Below are 16,508 nucleotides of genomic sequence, written 5' to 3'. Positions count from 1 at the left end.
GGAGGGAAAACCTTTAGGGTGTGAGTCAGCTCTCTACCTCTTGCCAAACCTCTCCCCCTTTGGCTCAGTCTTTTTTCCAGCTACGTCCTGGTCAGAATGGCTGGTGTCCCTCCTAGATGGCCACTCACTGGCATGGGCCACAGGCCCTCAGAAATCTGGAGTTCACCGCAGCACTGTCTGTCAGGAAAGACAAGTTTTGTCCAGTGCGTCTCTTTCCCCTTCTCTTCTCCACCTTCCCTCAGTGCCTTTTATTTCTCCTTCACCATCCTCTGTGCTTCCTTGGTCTGGTATCTCGCTGTTTATACTCCCGTTTTGCACAGGAGCTGGGGCTTTTGTCATCTAATATTCCTTGGAAAACGCAAAACTGAAGGCTGTAAACCAAGCTCCACTACTGCTATGTTCTGCACCCTGAACAGGAAACACATGCAGAGGCAAACACTGGTGTACGTCATGCAAGAGGGCAGCTCTTGACACCACTTAGTCCAAGTGCCTGCTCCCCTGGAGCTGGTTGCCCAGTCAGTTTTTGCCTGTCTCTTTACATTTGTCCACAATATTTGTTAATGTACACACTCAATTAAAAGGTAGAAAAATCAGCACTGTGAACAAGTACAAATATAAGACCTAAGTCTTCCTTGTTATATATGTGTTTTCATAAACTTCTGGTCAACTTTTACTCTGAAAATAATGCATTCCATGTATCTGTAAAGGTATCTCAAACAGGATCCCTACTCTGTTTGGCAGAATACAGGTTATACAGTCTTACAGATGCTGAGCTACCCGCTCTTTCTCTACCCTGTTGAGCACTGGCCCCTGAGAACACAGGAAAACAACCCTGTGGTGTGTTTTGTTACATGATCAAATTCTCAAAAATCTTGCAAAGCAGCAAGTCACCTTGAATCCGTATAGACAAAAAGCCCAAACCGTTGTACAAACATTGAATTGGCACAATAAACACGTACCTATTTAGAAACAAAGTTTAACAGTCTTTTCCAATATTATTTCCTATTGGATCTTTGAAAGACTCAAATTTAGAAAGTAATGTTTTTCTGCAACTTCTCCAAAGAAAAAACATGAAACATTTCTGACCAGTAAGATAAGAAAGATTTATTGTTTTGCTTTCACTTTCCTTCTTGCATCCTTATGCTTCTTCCGGCATTCCTGAAAATATTTAAGTTTTAACATAATATTATGAGAAGTTTCTAAATTCACCTGTTTGTCTCAAACACTTTTTTTTACATGCAGTAAAGTAACTGGTCCTGTACAATACACAGATTCAGTAGTGCACCTGGCTGGACATCACAACATGATTTTATACGCACTTGTACATGAAAAATTTTTAGTTTCCTGGTAATTACAAAGTTTTAAGCCGTTCTACGTGTCCTGAATTATTTTTTTTAATGCAGATTAAGCAAATAAGCAGCCATGTTCTGTCCTCATGCTGAGCTTTCAACTGCAGTTACCAAGTAACAGATGTTAAAAAACTCACCTCAAGCAATAATCTACGTCTGTCTTCCCAACCATCTTTTTCTTCACTGAGGTCTACTGATCTACAAAATAACTTAGGGCCCTCTGCACAGAACAAAGAACAAATTAATATGGTTAAACACTTCTGAATATGCTGCTGTTTTTAAATCTCAAGGGCAACACAGCAATGAAGTCAGAGGGCCTATTCTTCATATTTCTCTCTTGCTCCCAAAACATGGTTGGGTCAAACAGCAATGTTATGTATTACAGCCTTGTGTACTAAGAAAAACGGAAGGCAGCAGCTGTCTTCCTTAATATGCTGTTGCCTAAATTGCAGTGAAACAGCATCTGTTTCATTAAAAGCTCAGCACCGTTATCCCACATCTCCCAAAAAATTTATGCCTGCTAAGGAATCAGAGCTCAATTTTAACAGGCACTGTAAAACAGACAGGCTGGAAGATTACAGTACAGTAAGTGTATTTACACAGTAACTTTTACACATATATTTAATGATAGTTACCTAACATGTCTCAGGGAACAAACATTATTTAAGCCTGTCCTGATAATTTATTGTATAAAATATCAAAAGCAATTGTTTTGGTGGCCTGTGGGTTGGGGTTTTTTGGGTGTTTTTTTTCTTTGTTGTCATCATTTTGTTTGTTGGTTTTTAACTAATGAAATTAGTTATACTCACAAGAAAAAAGAAACAACTTATTTTGGATTAAGAACCATGTGGACGTATGTGGCTCATAAGAATATTCAATATTCTTGACAATAACACCAGAAACACAGAAAAAAAACATTAAAGATAATACATATATATATATATGCATGCCTGAAAGGATCCAGAACATCTAGATAACTTGTCAAGTGATTTTGGTTTTTTGTAAGCCCTAAAAGACCACCCACATATTAGGCAATCATCTGAAAACAGGAAAGCAAGATAGCTGTTCAGCATTTATTTTAACCAGGACTTTCTTGTGAAATTTACTACCATAATTTGTACCACAAGTAATGATGAAAATTTAAAATTTTACTTTTTTTCTTAAACCTCTCATCTGTGTTTTAAGTACAGGACATTAATAACTAGGCAGTATTTTTTTTTTCTCATTGAATTTCAGTAATAGTTAAAAAAAGGGCTGAATAAGTTCTGTCATACCTCTTAGTCGTTCATCATCTTTGGAGAAGAAAAAAAATCTAGCACTTTCTGTCTGTGAGAAAAACCTAGACAAACACAAACGAATTTTAGTGTCATAAAAGTTACTGTCAAATTCCATTAACCCAGGTTAAAGCTGTAATGCTTCAGAGAAATAGTACATATTGAAGAACATTACTCCATAGCAACCAAATATAGCCTTCTATAAGAAAACGATTCTTAAGAGAACTTAATATATATCTGACTTCTGGCCAAAGCCACTACCCAGTTAAGTTCTCATGCACTGAACTAGAAACTCAGCTTTTATATTCAAATCAAGTATGGTACTGGGATTTTTGACTATTACGTTCTGTGCAGCAAGGAATGGTTGGTTTCCTGAGAAGACCTCCATTGTTGAGAGATGTGGAATTAAGATGTTAGTTGCCCATGACCCGAGTACTGCTATTAATATTCTCATAGTACCAAACTACTATAACCAAGTAGACAACATATAGAAATATAACTTGCATTTCTTCGCGCCTTTCACTTTCTGATGTGTCTGGTTCATCATCACCCTCAGAACTGCTGTCTTGGAAACGTGGATCTTCCTGCCATGTGACTTTTACAGGCTTTATTGTTTCAAGTATGTAGGGCTCTGCAATAACAACACAAAAAAAAATTATCAAGATTATTCCCCTACTTGCCAGTGAAAATTTCTACTTCAGAGTGAAATACTTAAATTGCAAAAGACAGATTTCAGAAGGACAAAAACCTCCCCTCCCAGGTTTTCTACTACCCTCTGGGCAGGTATGAGTTTAGTTTTTCTCCTATGTCACAAATTCACCCTCAAAATTCACAACTAGTACCATCACAGCATAGGGACAAAGTACAGGAGTCCTTCCGAAGCTTGTTGTTAGGGTCCAGCGTTCTATCCAGTCACTCCAACCTAACAATCATTATCGAGTTGGGATTAATTGTGCCTATTCATATTTTTAGCTTGCAGAAATTGAAATAAAAGCTTTCTTTCACTGTGAACTACCTTAATAAATTCCTTTCCAAAGGAATTCATAATGCCTTCGCTTATTCTTTCTGTGTGTTTAAGCTCTGTTATTTTCATGTAGGTATTTCTGCCTACAGCACACAGAGGCAGCTGCCAGAAGCCCCATTTACACATGGTAACTTAAAAATGTACCTGAGCCCCTCACTACTTCACCTCACCAGAAGGACTGAGGTTACAAACCTACGGTACCCTTTTCTGTTAGTGCGTAAGCACAGTATTTGTCTGGATGACCAGACTAGAGAAGACAGCTCCTGTACTGCCTCTCTCTGGCAATATAAAACAGTTTCCAAACCCAGCAGTAACTACACTATGAAACACAAACAGTATTTCATTCAATAGAAAGATCAGAAAATTCCACTTTGGAACAAGTGAGCATTTGCGTGTTAAAACTGTCCACAAAACACCCATAGTTTGTGCTCAAAAAAAGAGACAATCCACATGTTCTCCCTTCGTGCTTTCCACATGACACACATGATCTTGGGTTAATCAAAACCAACAAAAGTAATCACAAAAATCACCTATGCAACTGACGTATGTGCAATGGAAGACTTATCTTTTTGTTTGTGTCAATACAGCAACTAGCACAGTGACCCTGTTGCCACCAAACAGGATTCTTACACAATATAAACCAATAATTATTTGTAACAGCAAGTAAGACACAGTGCTCAAATGTGGTTCTTAGTGCTAAGAACTCTGTGAACTCTGAACTACATCTCCGCTCAGACATTTTTCACTTTGTTCTAGAGATCTCTGAAACCTGTATTACTGAATACAGAAGACACTGAATACTTGCTGAAGTCAGCAGGAATGGATGGTGGCGTGTTTGTCGGGGTTTTTTTGGTATTTCAGTTAACTTCACACAGTTTATTTCCTACATTCCTACTTACTAAGTGATCTGGATTTCAAATTTTTTTATCTTGATTTCCTAATACTTATCTTAGGTTAGGAGACCCCAATAATCATCTGTCATTCAGTTTCAATTTTCTAAAGGCACAATAATAAAACTAACAAAGTGTTCTTGGATCTTGGGGTCAACTCTTAAGATTTTCTTTTGCTCATAATACTACCTCAACACACATTTTATTTAAAATCTTCTTGGCTTATATGAAACCTGATTTGACTTGTGTATCATCTTGTTCCCTATTTATTTGAGAAATTTAGTGGATGACAAGCTTTTCTATTACTGTTCAAAAAACAATTAAATAATAGTTCCTTCTCAAAACAGCCCTTTCAAAATTCCTGGGATGCAAGCATGAATTAACTGTGATTAAACTACAACTATCTCGGCAAGTATAAGAGAAGATCATAATGATTTTGCATAATTACTGACTTTTGTCTCTAAAAATCCCCTGGATTCTGAATTTCTAGACACTATATTACTCCACAGTGCCTGACATAAGCTACTCACTAGAAATTGTAATATTATAAATGTTCTGCTGTTACCTTCTTTTATGCCCGACTCCTCCATGTCTCCAAAGAAAGAAAACCTGAAACCACTAGACTCCTGAGCTACATCACTCCCAACATTAGGTCCCAAATTGTCACGTGGGGTAGAATCGTCCGCATCGTCTTTGTCCCAGGGTATTTCTTCCTTTTTTTCTGACTTGCTCTTTGAAGATCCAAACAACTCTTTTAAATCAACAGCAATATCATAGTACACTTCTTTAGACACTTCAGGCACTTTCTCACTCTCTTCCCTCTTCTTCTTCCTTTTAGCTTTACTGAAATGAGATTGTTGAAGCATAGTAGTACAACACATATGTTTAAAGGAAAGGTTCCCTAAGAGGCAACTTTGCTATTAATGTTTTCCTGAACTTATCTAACCACATTAATGGTTGGACTCAATGATCCCAACAGTCTTTTCCAACCTGAATGATTCTGTGACTAATGAGTAGTTCACTTGTAAGGTTTGGGTGGGGTTTTTTGGTTTGGTGGTTTGTTTTTTTGTGTGGGTTTTTTTTTCCTTCTTTCTTAGCAATTCCAGGTTCTGACAATAGGTATTTCCTATTGCCAGAAATAGGTTTATAGGGCAGCATGAGTATCCTTTTGGTTTAGACTTTTGACACATTTGTTTTCACCTTCTGCAATTCACCCACCCTTTGAGGGTAAGCAGTGGGGAAACATCTGAGGTTTGACTCTAAAGGCAGGAACAAGTCTACTTTATATAATTAACCACATCCTGACTTTTCACTTAGTATGTGGTAGCATATAAATTAAGATACATAGGACAGACTTATTTCCTGGCAAAAGAAATGTTAAGAGCTAGTATTTTTTTCTCATAGATTTGCAGATCTTGAAGTCCATGACTTGAAGCAAAGGGATAGCTCTAAGGTGAGAAAGGAAGAAAGAAAATGGCATGCAGAGAATACATGGACTAGAAAGAAAACATGACATTACATGGTGTTTTTAGTGGTCACAATTCTCACTTTTAGCAATAACAGAGAGAACTAAAGAGAAAACAGAGCAGTCTGTGTAGCTTCAAACTCAGTCTTCTGCTATAGTCATCTTTCCATGGGAAGAAAGATCACAATTATAGTTACCAAGCTGTAATATTACCTCTCTTTTTCTGTATCACTTGGTTTCCTTTCAAATACTGCATGGTCCTGTCTTGTGGGATCGTAGCGGAGGGCATTAATATCTCTACAAAAGTAGAAGGGAAAAGAAAAACCATGAGACATTCTAAATGCTTAACTGAAAGCTACCCTAAACCTTTACAGTCAGATTCAAATTCACATTGACTTCTTTACCAAAAAAGCTCCAAATCAATCCAAAACCTTACTGGCATTTATAAAGTACCTGCTAGCCAGTGTCCAGCTCAGGAAAAATTATAAACAGAAGTGGCTTTAATGAAATCGTAATATTTCATATAAAACACACATCTCAAGGTGTGTGTGTTATGCAGTCAGTTTATACCTGCACCTGTTTATCTTTTGAGGAGCTGTATCAATACAGCTATCTGTATCTATATATCTATCTGTATCTATTTCTTCTAGTACCAAACATTGCGTAAATTCAAATGGTCCAAGTAAAAAAAACCCCAAAACCCCAAGAAAAAGAAACAAACAAAACACCATTATGCCCATCTTTCAGAATTTTAAGATTTTGGGGACTTTCAGCTAAAGCAGTCTAAGGTTTAGACTGACCCCAATACTAGTGTAGCAAATCCCACGCTGCCTTATGGCAATGCAAGAAGGTACCGGCTTATTTCCCGTCCTCTCCCTAAATTAATGCTTATGGCATAAATTAACTGCTTTGAAATAGTTACAAGCTATATCCTTAACTGGGTATTGGAGAACACTGTCATTCACAAAACTTTTCTAAGATGACATCTGGGGTTGCACAGATTATTTTCCCCTCTGCTTAGTCTTTAGAAAATACATGAAAATTTATACCCAAGTCAGAGAATTAAATATGACTGTGCAGCAGTCACAATCATATTCAGCAGTCAAGTGATGCAACCCCAATAGTGACTGTTAGTAAAAATTTACTAATTGCACACTATTGCATTACCCTTAACACTACTAACACCAGTTCAGTCCGCAGGCCAATTTCTGTTGAAGCGCGTAGTTAAATGTCACTACACTTCCAACAGTGCATTTCCAAACCTATCTCATCATCCTCTAACGAAGGCTACAGCACTCCCAACAGCAACATGTAACAAATTCCTCATTTAATGAAGACGTTTCTCAAAAGCAGAAATACAGATAAATGAAAAAAAGAAAAATTTTCCACTGAAAAAGTAGTTTGATGCTAATCACCTGTAGGCCAGAGAAAACAGTAACTTTATTAACTGCTATGGAAGTTAGAGTCTAACTTACTGACCTACTGCCCAACTCACATGTTCTTTGTTTAGCCACCTTAAGTTTGTCTCCAGATAGAACAGAAATGTATCTTACGTAGGCAATGACATTAAAATATTAATTTTCATAACCAACAACCCAATCATTCAAAATCTACTAGAAGAAGCTCAAGCAGACATCTGATAATCTTTTCCCTAAAATAATAATTAACAGTTGTATAATCTATTGGGACACTCAAGTTGGGAAACTGCATTAAAGGCTGACTTCAAATGCACACAACAGAGAAAGAAATACTTTTCTCAGTCAGCTACGCAGAAATTTTAGTTGTGAAACATTGTCAAAAATTAGGCTTTCCTAAAATTCATTCTCTTCTGATAACTGATGAGTCATACTTGAATTTCTTAGCACTTGTGGCTGTTTTAGTTGGCTTAGAGTGTTCCAGGTTGATATTTAAGAGGCTTCCCAATATTTGCAGATTTTTCTTCTTCTCTGCAGCAAGCTCTTCTTCCTCACCTGCCTTCAAGATATTTGTCTCTGTTAAGAGAAAAAAAAAGTAATTATTTTTTCCCCACTGTGACCTGAATAAGCCTGTAATATTTGATATAACATATTACTATAGTACTAGAAGAGCTTACACATATCAACACATCACTTCCTTTATTTTAAAGCTACTTAGAGGCTTTCTCCCTTGTACTGAGGAAAATCTTTGATTAGAAATGTCATGGGCATCTATCTCATGTGAAAATCAGATCGGTTATTTAACCTGTTCCCTGCTCAGACCACACAACTGTGCAACTACTCTGCCACTGATAGATGCTATACAGAAGATCCCATTAAAGCAACAAAGGGAATAGCAGAACTAGGCAAAAATTTAAGTTTCAGAAATAAATTCTGAATCTTGAAAACTAATTAACAGCTTTATTTTTGTTAGGGGGTGGAAAGATATTTTAGATCTTTTGCCTTTTTCAGCTTTTCTGCCTTCTGTTTAAGAAAAAAGAAAAAAAAAAAAAATCTTGCTTTCTAAGGCTGCCAAATCAGCCATGGACTGCAGGATGCCTCCAAAACAAAGTTTAAACATTTTCAAATGTTGATTTAACAACCAAGTATGTCTCATCCAGCTATTACAAATACTTTTGCAACACATAAATTCAAGAAAACACAGCTACCAATAGATACTATGTACAGCCACAACAGTTCGGTCATTTTCTTTAAGGAACCACCCAAGCAGCAAAAGTAGTCCACAGGTTGCTTCAAGCATCCAAAATTAAGGCACCACGATACAGCTCTATTATTATCATTAACCAGGAAATATGTGCAGGTTTACCTTCTTCTTCACTGTCGCTTTCAAGGAATCGAGCATCCATGCGAAATCTTTCATCTGTGCCAAATCGTGATTGCAATTTCAAGAGCTAAACAAAATGAAATAGATCCTATTAAGCACTGGAGAAGAAAATCATCGATGTTCAGTAACTTTTTTTTTTTTTTTTTTACTGTAATTATGGCAACATATTAATAACCTTTAGCTCTTCATGCCTTTTCCAGAAATTTCTTTGTATTCAAAGATGACAACATCAGAGGAACTCCTCCCGCTCCCCAACACACATTATTTCTTCCATGGCTACTGTTTCCTCTGTTAATGAGAATTCTATTGCAAATTTGTCAAAACCATATTCAGCATGTATGCAAACCTACATGTTATGTTCTGGTGAAGAAAACTAAATTACAGTAACGGGTTCACTCACTTTTTCACCAGCTTTGCCTTCAAACTGGGGTTTAATTTTGAATCTCTCATCATCTGTATCATCTTGCTCATCCTCACTGCTTTCAAACAGTCTGACTGAAGTTTTAGGAGCAGATTCATCCTTTGTTAAACAAAAACAAAATATAGAAAAGCAGTCATAAGTTTGAGAAAATAAATCAGTATCGACTTTGTTCATGTGATTTTCAGTTTATCTGAAAGAGTGGATTTCTAGAACAACCAGCTCAATTATTGATCAATGCGCTTCAAATCTTGTATACACACACTGTACAACTCTGTTTTGCAGTTATGAGTTTAGTATGGGCAGAATATATAAAGGGTAACTTGGGTCTCACAATATGAGTGTGTAAAGTATAAAAATTCAAATTTCTTATTATGTCAAGGGAGATCCATTTAAAAATATCAATGCCTAATTATACCCTTTCTGAACAAGTCTCATTTATGGTACAGACTCTAGGAAATAGTTTAAGTCAGTTGATAAGTATTGATGATTACAAAAGGTAAGCACTCCACTGCTTCAAAACAATTTTCCATAGAATTAGAGGTTCTTTTAAAGAAAAGGAAAAATACAGGGCAGGGATTCTAAATACAGGGTAAGAAATATATATGTTAAAAAAAGTGCTAAACATGAGGAAAAGGGAGAAAAGAACGTTTTAATTAAATAGTGAGAATGGTCCTAATCTTACTACGTTTATGAAGAAGAAACCCCACAAAAGCAAAACCAATGGTTTAAAGCTTTTGCAGACGTATGACTAAAAACTGCGATGATACGAGAAGATCTGTTCCAGAAAAAAGTACTTAATAGTGCTGAAAGTATGGCAGTAAAATCCTGAGGAGTCTGCTAAATAAAGTCTCAATTAGGTAAGGTGTAAAGAGAAAGTCCCACACAACTTCTCTGGACCCTAACATCACTTTAAAAACAAGACATTCTTTGTCCACAGTGTTGGAAAGAGCAAAGAGTCATTCTGTACTACTCAAGCCTTTCTTTGACTAAAAGCAGCAAAATTTCAAAACTAATTATGAGTAAACTCTATAACTTAAACATTCTTTTTCTTTTAATCAAAGTTAGAATATCTTTTATACAAATCTTGGTCTTCTTACAAATTAATCCAAGTTCTCCAGCTTTATCAGATGCATGGTTCTCTGAAATCTGTTTCATGTTAGCAAAAATGAAGAATCATTCCGATTAATTCTAACTTTTTCTACTTCTTTTCTGTCACTCCACTATGAAAAATAGTCTTCAGAATAAAAGACATAGTCATACAGATATTGAATTACCATACAGAACACTGGACTTTTTCCCAGTAACACTTACTTCTTCATGCATATTTCCCAAACTCGCATCTTTCTTCAACATCTCCTCTACTTCAGCTTCACTTTCCACATCTGAATTGAATATGATGTGTTTATGCTTGCCTGCTGGCTGGCTATCCTGTGTAAGAGTGAAACTGTCAAGTCAATATCAAATACTTGCTACAGTCATACATAAGTATCTGAAAGACATTTCCATGACACGAAAGCAGGAATCTACTATTCCTCTTGCAACTCTAGACACATTCCAGGAATTAAGTACGCGTCATTTTGTATACACACACAATAAAACTGGCAATGTAATCAGAAATTCCACAATATGATTTTAAAATATCTTAAACCACATGTATTAATTTCCTTTTTTCTTTTACTGCATACTATTCAGACAGAAGTTATGAGTGTAATTACCAGATTTGAAAGAGCTCCTTGAATAAGTTTCTTCTGTAATTCTCTCTCCTTCTGTCTCTCTTCTAGAGCTGCCAGCCTCCTCTGGTTATCCTGCAACTGTTTCTCTTTTGTACTAGGTTCCTTTGAAGCAGTAGCATGAAGACAAAGCTCCTTATCTTCCAGAAGGCTTGTCTTCCCATTCTCACATTTATTAGCTTCACATTCTGGATTTTTATTGCTTACATCTCTCTTGAATTTTTTTGAAGGCAGTTTTGGGCTTTTCAGTTGTCGTTTAACACGTTTTTGTGACACTGCAGCATTACTATCCATGTCACTGCTCTCATCTTCTCTCTTATCAGTACTAGGAGCAGCATCTCCATGCTCTGAATTTTGGTCTTGTAAAGAACTCACATCTTTGTTCTTTCCTTGTAAATGTGGTCTGGAAACAGGATGATCTCTCTCATCTGCTAAGGAGGCAACATCTGACAATTCCTTGTGCTGGTCACAATGTGTATTTTGTGTCTTTTTACTGCTGACTTCAAGTGAATACGACGGATAGTTCTTAGACTGTCTTTCAGATGCCTCCTCCCCACAATAAGAAATACGAGCTTCAAGACCTAAACTTTCTACAGACCTCTTCTTTAGACCAGTGCTGTCCTTGGTTAACTCTTTTTCACAAAGGGACCCCATTCCTCTGAAGGGCTGATATTTCAAACCCAAATTATTTTGTCTCTTGGAGCTTTCTTCATCAGCATTCTCCTCCCCCGCTAAAATTGAAGCAAGTACATCTTCAGGACATATACATTTTCTTTTAACTGCAGGGCAAAATGTAGAAAATTTTGTTTTATTTACCACATTACCCTTAGGATTTTCTTCAACACTGCACTGGCTAGAACTCTGTGTACTATCTGATCCTTCTACTGATGTCCCAGTGCTATCAGTAGCTAATGCCTTTAAGTCATCCAATGTAAGGTCTAAGTGGTAACAGTTTCGCATCATGGATTCATAATCAGAACTGATTTCAGACTCCCCTTTCTCAGGCTCTGAGTAAGAGCTCTCACTATCACTTGTTGTTGTACTGTTAACTGCTGTACTCTGCAAGGCAGCAATTTTGAATCTTTTCATTTTCCCTTTTCTTTCAATGTATTCTTTTGAATTGCAAGTTTTCAGTGAGGAGTCATTTACCAAACCACAATTTTTGTTAGTTAATATTTCTTTATTCTCCACCTTCCTCTGTTTAGAATCTTCTAAAATTGCTGTCTTCCTGCTACTTAGATCTAGAGTTTTACTGTCAGCAATAATTTCATCTGTATCTGCTGAATCATAACCATTATCGCATTCCATAGTGTCTTTCTCTCTGTAACGTCCTTTGATAGCTCTCTTAATGGCATCTGGATTGCTTAAGGACCAGTGACCATTGTATTTTAATTCAAAATTATCCCCAACAATTTCTAAGTGGTCACTTTCAGTCTCAACACTTTCAGCTTTCTGTATTTCTCTCTCTTTCTTCACTAATGCTCTGATTTCCTCTTCAGAATCAATGTCACTATCAGAAACACTCGTATTATTTTGAGCTGTAACTCCAAAAACATTGCTTTTATCTGATAATAAACCTCTCCCTGATATTTTACTATTATGACTCCTTGACGGAGGCAAGGCAGACTTCTCACTGGGTTTGGTTTTTGATCTTTGATCGAGCTGTGGCGAGCTTGTGTTTGTTGAGCATGACTGGCACCCAGAAGAGTTAAGTGCTGCTCCATTCAGAGCCTCACTGCCCAGTTGCTTCAGTTTTTTAGGTGTCTTCTTAGTTGCAGGGAACTCTCCTTGATGCTTCTTGTTTACGCTGTCATCTCTGCCTTCCAAGTGCCAAGTAAGCTCGGATACAGGAGCTACGTGTGTCAAGTCTGGCTCCAGCTTTCTAAGGTTATGGCAATATTTTGATGGGTCATATTTCACAATGTTAGTCTGAGTTAAGGAATTAAACCAACATGATTCTTTCCGCAACCAGACTTCCAGCCTTTATGAACGGGTTAAACTCTGCGTGAAAGGACAAAGAGTCCTTTTTAATGTGATGACCATAAGCCTTTAAGCAACTGACTTGCAGTCTGAATAATCTATTGAAATCGTGCAAACTCACTGCAAGATTTACTTAGGTGATTCAGTAAATCAAGTATGAGATATTAAGACCTTTAAGCAAACGTCTCCCCATATAACAAAAGATGCCTAACCAATAGGAAAAGGATATTTTATTTTTTCGCTGATTCCTAAGGTGCAGGATAGGCAAGACTCTGCCGAATTTACCAACAATCCACTTCTAAAAGAAAAGAAAAATAATCAGTGTTAACAAAAAAGGAAGGAAGTAACCCTGGAATAAAACAAGATGTATATTCCTGGACAACAGAAACACTAATAAACAACCATCTGTGACTAGTTCTTTTTTTGTTTACTCTCTTAAGTGAGATATGCTCGTACAGTGCAACTTAGCCAGCTTCCTTCTCAAAAAAAAGAACAAACCAAAACCAACCAACCAAATTTCTATAACCTGCAAATAAAGAATGACAAAAAAGAATTGAATTTCTTTCATTTACGAGCACTGTTTTTAATATAAGGCTTCTGGTTTATGAATTAACAGTGGCAACTGTACAGACAGGATCACTTATTACTTTGCTCTTTTCCCTTTTCCCATTAAAAAGATCAAAAATCCCCCCCATCACCCTCCAAAAACATTCTGTGCTTAGCAAATAATTTTGAGAACTTCATCTTAAATATACTTTTTGTTGCTTAAATTTGCACGTTCGATGATTTTATTCTAAATCTTACTTTTTTAAGCTTGTGTAGACCCTGATCCTGAATGTGCTGGAGCACAGAGAGTAGCTCCTGACAACCCAGCCATCAAAAACATATATGCTGTATGAAAGACACACATTCTCTTTACATGCTTTTAAGGCTGACAAGAAGATACTCCCAACATAAATGCGTAACAAAGCATTTACTGATTTAACACAACAAGAGAGGACAGTACGATGAAGATAACTTCCAGTTACTACAAAGAATGACAGGAGCATTCTACACGTCTATAGATATTTCTTTGGACTACTTTTCATCAGTTGGACTGTCACACTTAATAAAAGTTTCTTTACATAAAGCGAGGTGATCTGACATAAATTTAGATGTAATAAGCTTGTGCCCAATTCTGGTTTATTAGTTTGTTTTAATTCTCTATACATCTATCCCACCATACCTTATGGTCTGGCACCTCTGTACCTGGTACTGCTTTCATGTGAAAGTCTACAACTCCGGCCTTTTTCAGTGATTCTAACAGACAAGTTTTGTCATTTCCATGTGGCTTTTCTTTCTGCAGCTTTACTTCCTCCCTCTCCATGGCGAGCCTGTACCAAAAAGTACATCATATAGGAAAAAAGGTCTGCCTGTGTGCTAAATTATAGTTGGCAGTGACCCTCTCCCACAGAACAGTAACCATTCACTACTGAAGGAATTAACAAATCCGCTGCCTTTAAGGCAACAATGATGCAAAACACGTTGCAGTATCTAATATGCATCAGCAGTTCACCAATATCTATAAAAATCAGAAAGAATAAGAGCGTAGCAGATGAACGCACAGCTGTAACGTTATGAGATAAACCAAAAAAGGGTAACTCTAGCAATAATATACATTTTAAAACTGATTTTTACCTGTGCAAAAAGCTTTCTTTGGCCAACTCAATTTGCAGTGTCCCCCCTTTCCATTTCGATTTATTTAAAATTGACATGCCTGTAAAATAAGGAGACGGGAAAAGATTATTTTGCATATTAAAAAAATACACATTAGACCCAACTATAACTCCTATCATAGCCTCAAGTTTCTTTCGCATGATCTTATATTCCATTACTCATCTGATTTAAGTTTGTATATGAAGATCTAATACCCAAATCTTAAACAAGAAGGTCTACATCAAAAATTCAGGTTCTGACTTCAAAAGAGTCATTCAAGTCTGTATGGTTCAGTTCAAATACAAACCTCAAAATTCAGATACATGTACTCTGAACTGTCAGATAGGCTCTTCTGTACCTTAACTTCTTCTGCACTTCACCCTTCCTATTCCTAACGTCAGCATTCCCTAGATGAATGGGCATTTTCCTAATCCCTCTCTGCAGGTATAGGTATCTTCACCGGCCATTTTGCTGCTATACATTATATAGGTGGCTTTATAACCCTTGCCAGTAGTTTTGTAATCCAACTATTTTGGGATCTATACAATTCCTTTAACAGAAGCATGCTTTATGTAACTCTTCTCCTGGGTTTCCTCTCGTAACAAGTCACTTCTAATGTTTTATGGAACGGATGAAAGCGTTTGAAGCACATTTCCTAGACCTTTTCATAAAAGGGTTAGAAAAAACCCTCATAAATCACCTATTTCAGTCACAATTTTTTAATCTGTTTACATCTACTTACTGAAAACTCCAGCAAAGCAACTTCCATAACATTACAGCTTGAAGAAAATGGAATGAATACGACAACAGAGTGAAACAGGGTCTACCTTGACCACATCTTGATTTGACATTAGATGCATTATCAGTAATGCAACTTGGCTCAAAACCAGAAATTACTTTAAAAAATTAAAAAAGGTACTTACACTTTCTAAGATCTGCATCAGAAATGCTGACACTGATGTAAGCAAAAGTCTTCACAGCGTTCCCTGATCAATGATAAACATTCAGTTAATTTCTACATAATTTCAGTGTTTCCTTTAAAACTGAAAATAAAGCGTCTCTGAAGCAAAAATTCCGTTTCACCCTACAAATTGAAAAACAATTCACTTTTAAAAGATGATGCAAACCCATTACCCTGATCATCTTTTCTGGTAATAATCTCTGCATCCAAAACACGCCCAAACTTGCCAAATCTTTCTTGCAGTTCTGCCTTAGAAACCGTATGGCCAAGCCCTCCAACATATAAGCGTTTTGAAACTTGTTTCTTCTCCATGTTGAAAAGTCAAGCTGTCACACCTGTAACGCACACTCTGTTTTTCTGCAAGAAGATAATAGTAGTTCATTAACACTTATATTGTGGGGATTAATGCAATCATAACACCCAATGACGGAACAAATCATTCCATCCCAAGTCCTCCATAAAGAACCTTTTAAGAAGGGTGCTCCTTTGCTTTGCACTAGGTAGCGTGCCCTGCTCCTGTCCAGTGCCAACAAACACTGCGCTGCTATAAACAGCCACGGTTTAGGTGTTGGGTTTTTTTTTTAAACCTTGAAGCACAGAACTGGGTGCATGACACTAAGTGTAACAAAACCTTCCTACGGATTTTCTAAGCGGGGTGGGGTGTGCACCAGCCACCCATAGCCCCAAGCCCAGCCCCCCGAAGGAGCGAGACCCCAGCCCCAAAACACCCGCCACAGCTCCCAGGAACCGCCACCCCTACAGGGACACCCCAACTGTCCCTCACCGCCGCCATGTGCGCTCCTCCTAGCGCCACGCAATTTATCTTCCCCCTCGCATCCCTTCCTAGCTCTCCCTCGGAAAAAATGGTTCCGCCTGCTGGGGCTGTCGGGCTCTGGGTGTGTTCGCGGGTCGCGGGTTTA

At 37.3% G+C, this 16,508-nt stretch overlaps 1 protein-coding gene across 2 annotated transcripts; it reads right to left on the bottom strand.

Annotated features, from left to right (window-relative positions):
• Positions 1–1,078: 1,078 nt before the first annotated feature.
• NOL8 (nucleolar protein 8) lies at positions 1,079–16,482 on the bottom strand. Of its 2 annotated transcripts, XM_074836594.1 has the most exons (17): positions 16,373–16,482; positions 15,762–15,945; positions 15,551–15,613; positions 14,610–14,688; positions 14,158–14,305; positions 13,162–13,230; positions 10,938–12,875; positions 10,534–10,650; positions 9,202–9,321; positions 8,784–8,868; positions 7,852–7,993; positions 6,216–6,299; positions 5,103–5,380; positions 3,128–3,254; positions 2,624–2,688; positions 1,487–1,569; positions 1,079–1,158 (listed from the first exon to the last, which is right to left on the bottom strand). In XM_074836594.1, exons 2-17 carry the CDS (start codon positions 15,898–15,900, stop codon positions 1,105–1,107), a joined length of 3,591 nt encoding a protein of 1,196 aa, XP_074692695.1. In that variant the 5' UTR covers positions 15,901–15,945; positions 16,373–16,482; the 3' UTR covers positions 1,079–1,104. The 2 variants fall into 2 exon arrangements, with proteins under 2 accessions (XP_074692695.1, XP_074692696.1); XM_074836595.1 differs by lacking the exon at positions 16,373–16,482 and having other exon boundaries at positions 15,551–15,711; positions 15,816–15,940.
• Between the last annotated feature and the right edge of the window lie 26 nt (positions 16,483–16,508).

Source organism: Strix aluco, chromosome 11, assembly GCF_031877795.1.
Source record: "Strix aluco isolate bStrAlu1 chromosome 11, bStrAlu1.hap1, whole genome shotgun sequence".
NCBI classification, from domain to species: domain Eukaryota; kingdom Metazoa; phylum Chordata; class Aves; order Strigiformes; family Strigidae; genus Strix; species Strix aluco.
This window is presented reverse-complemented; position numbering and strand designations above follow the sequence as displayed.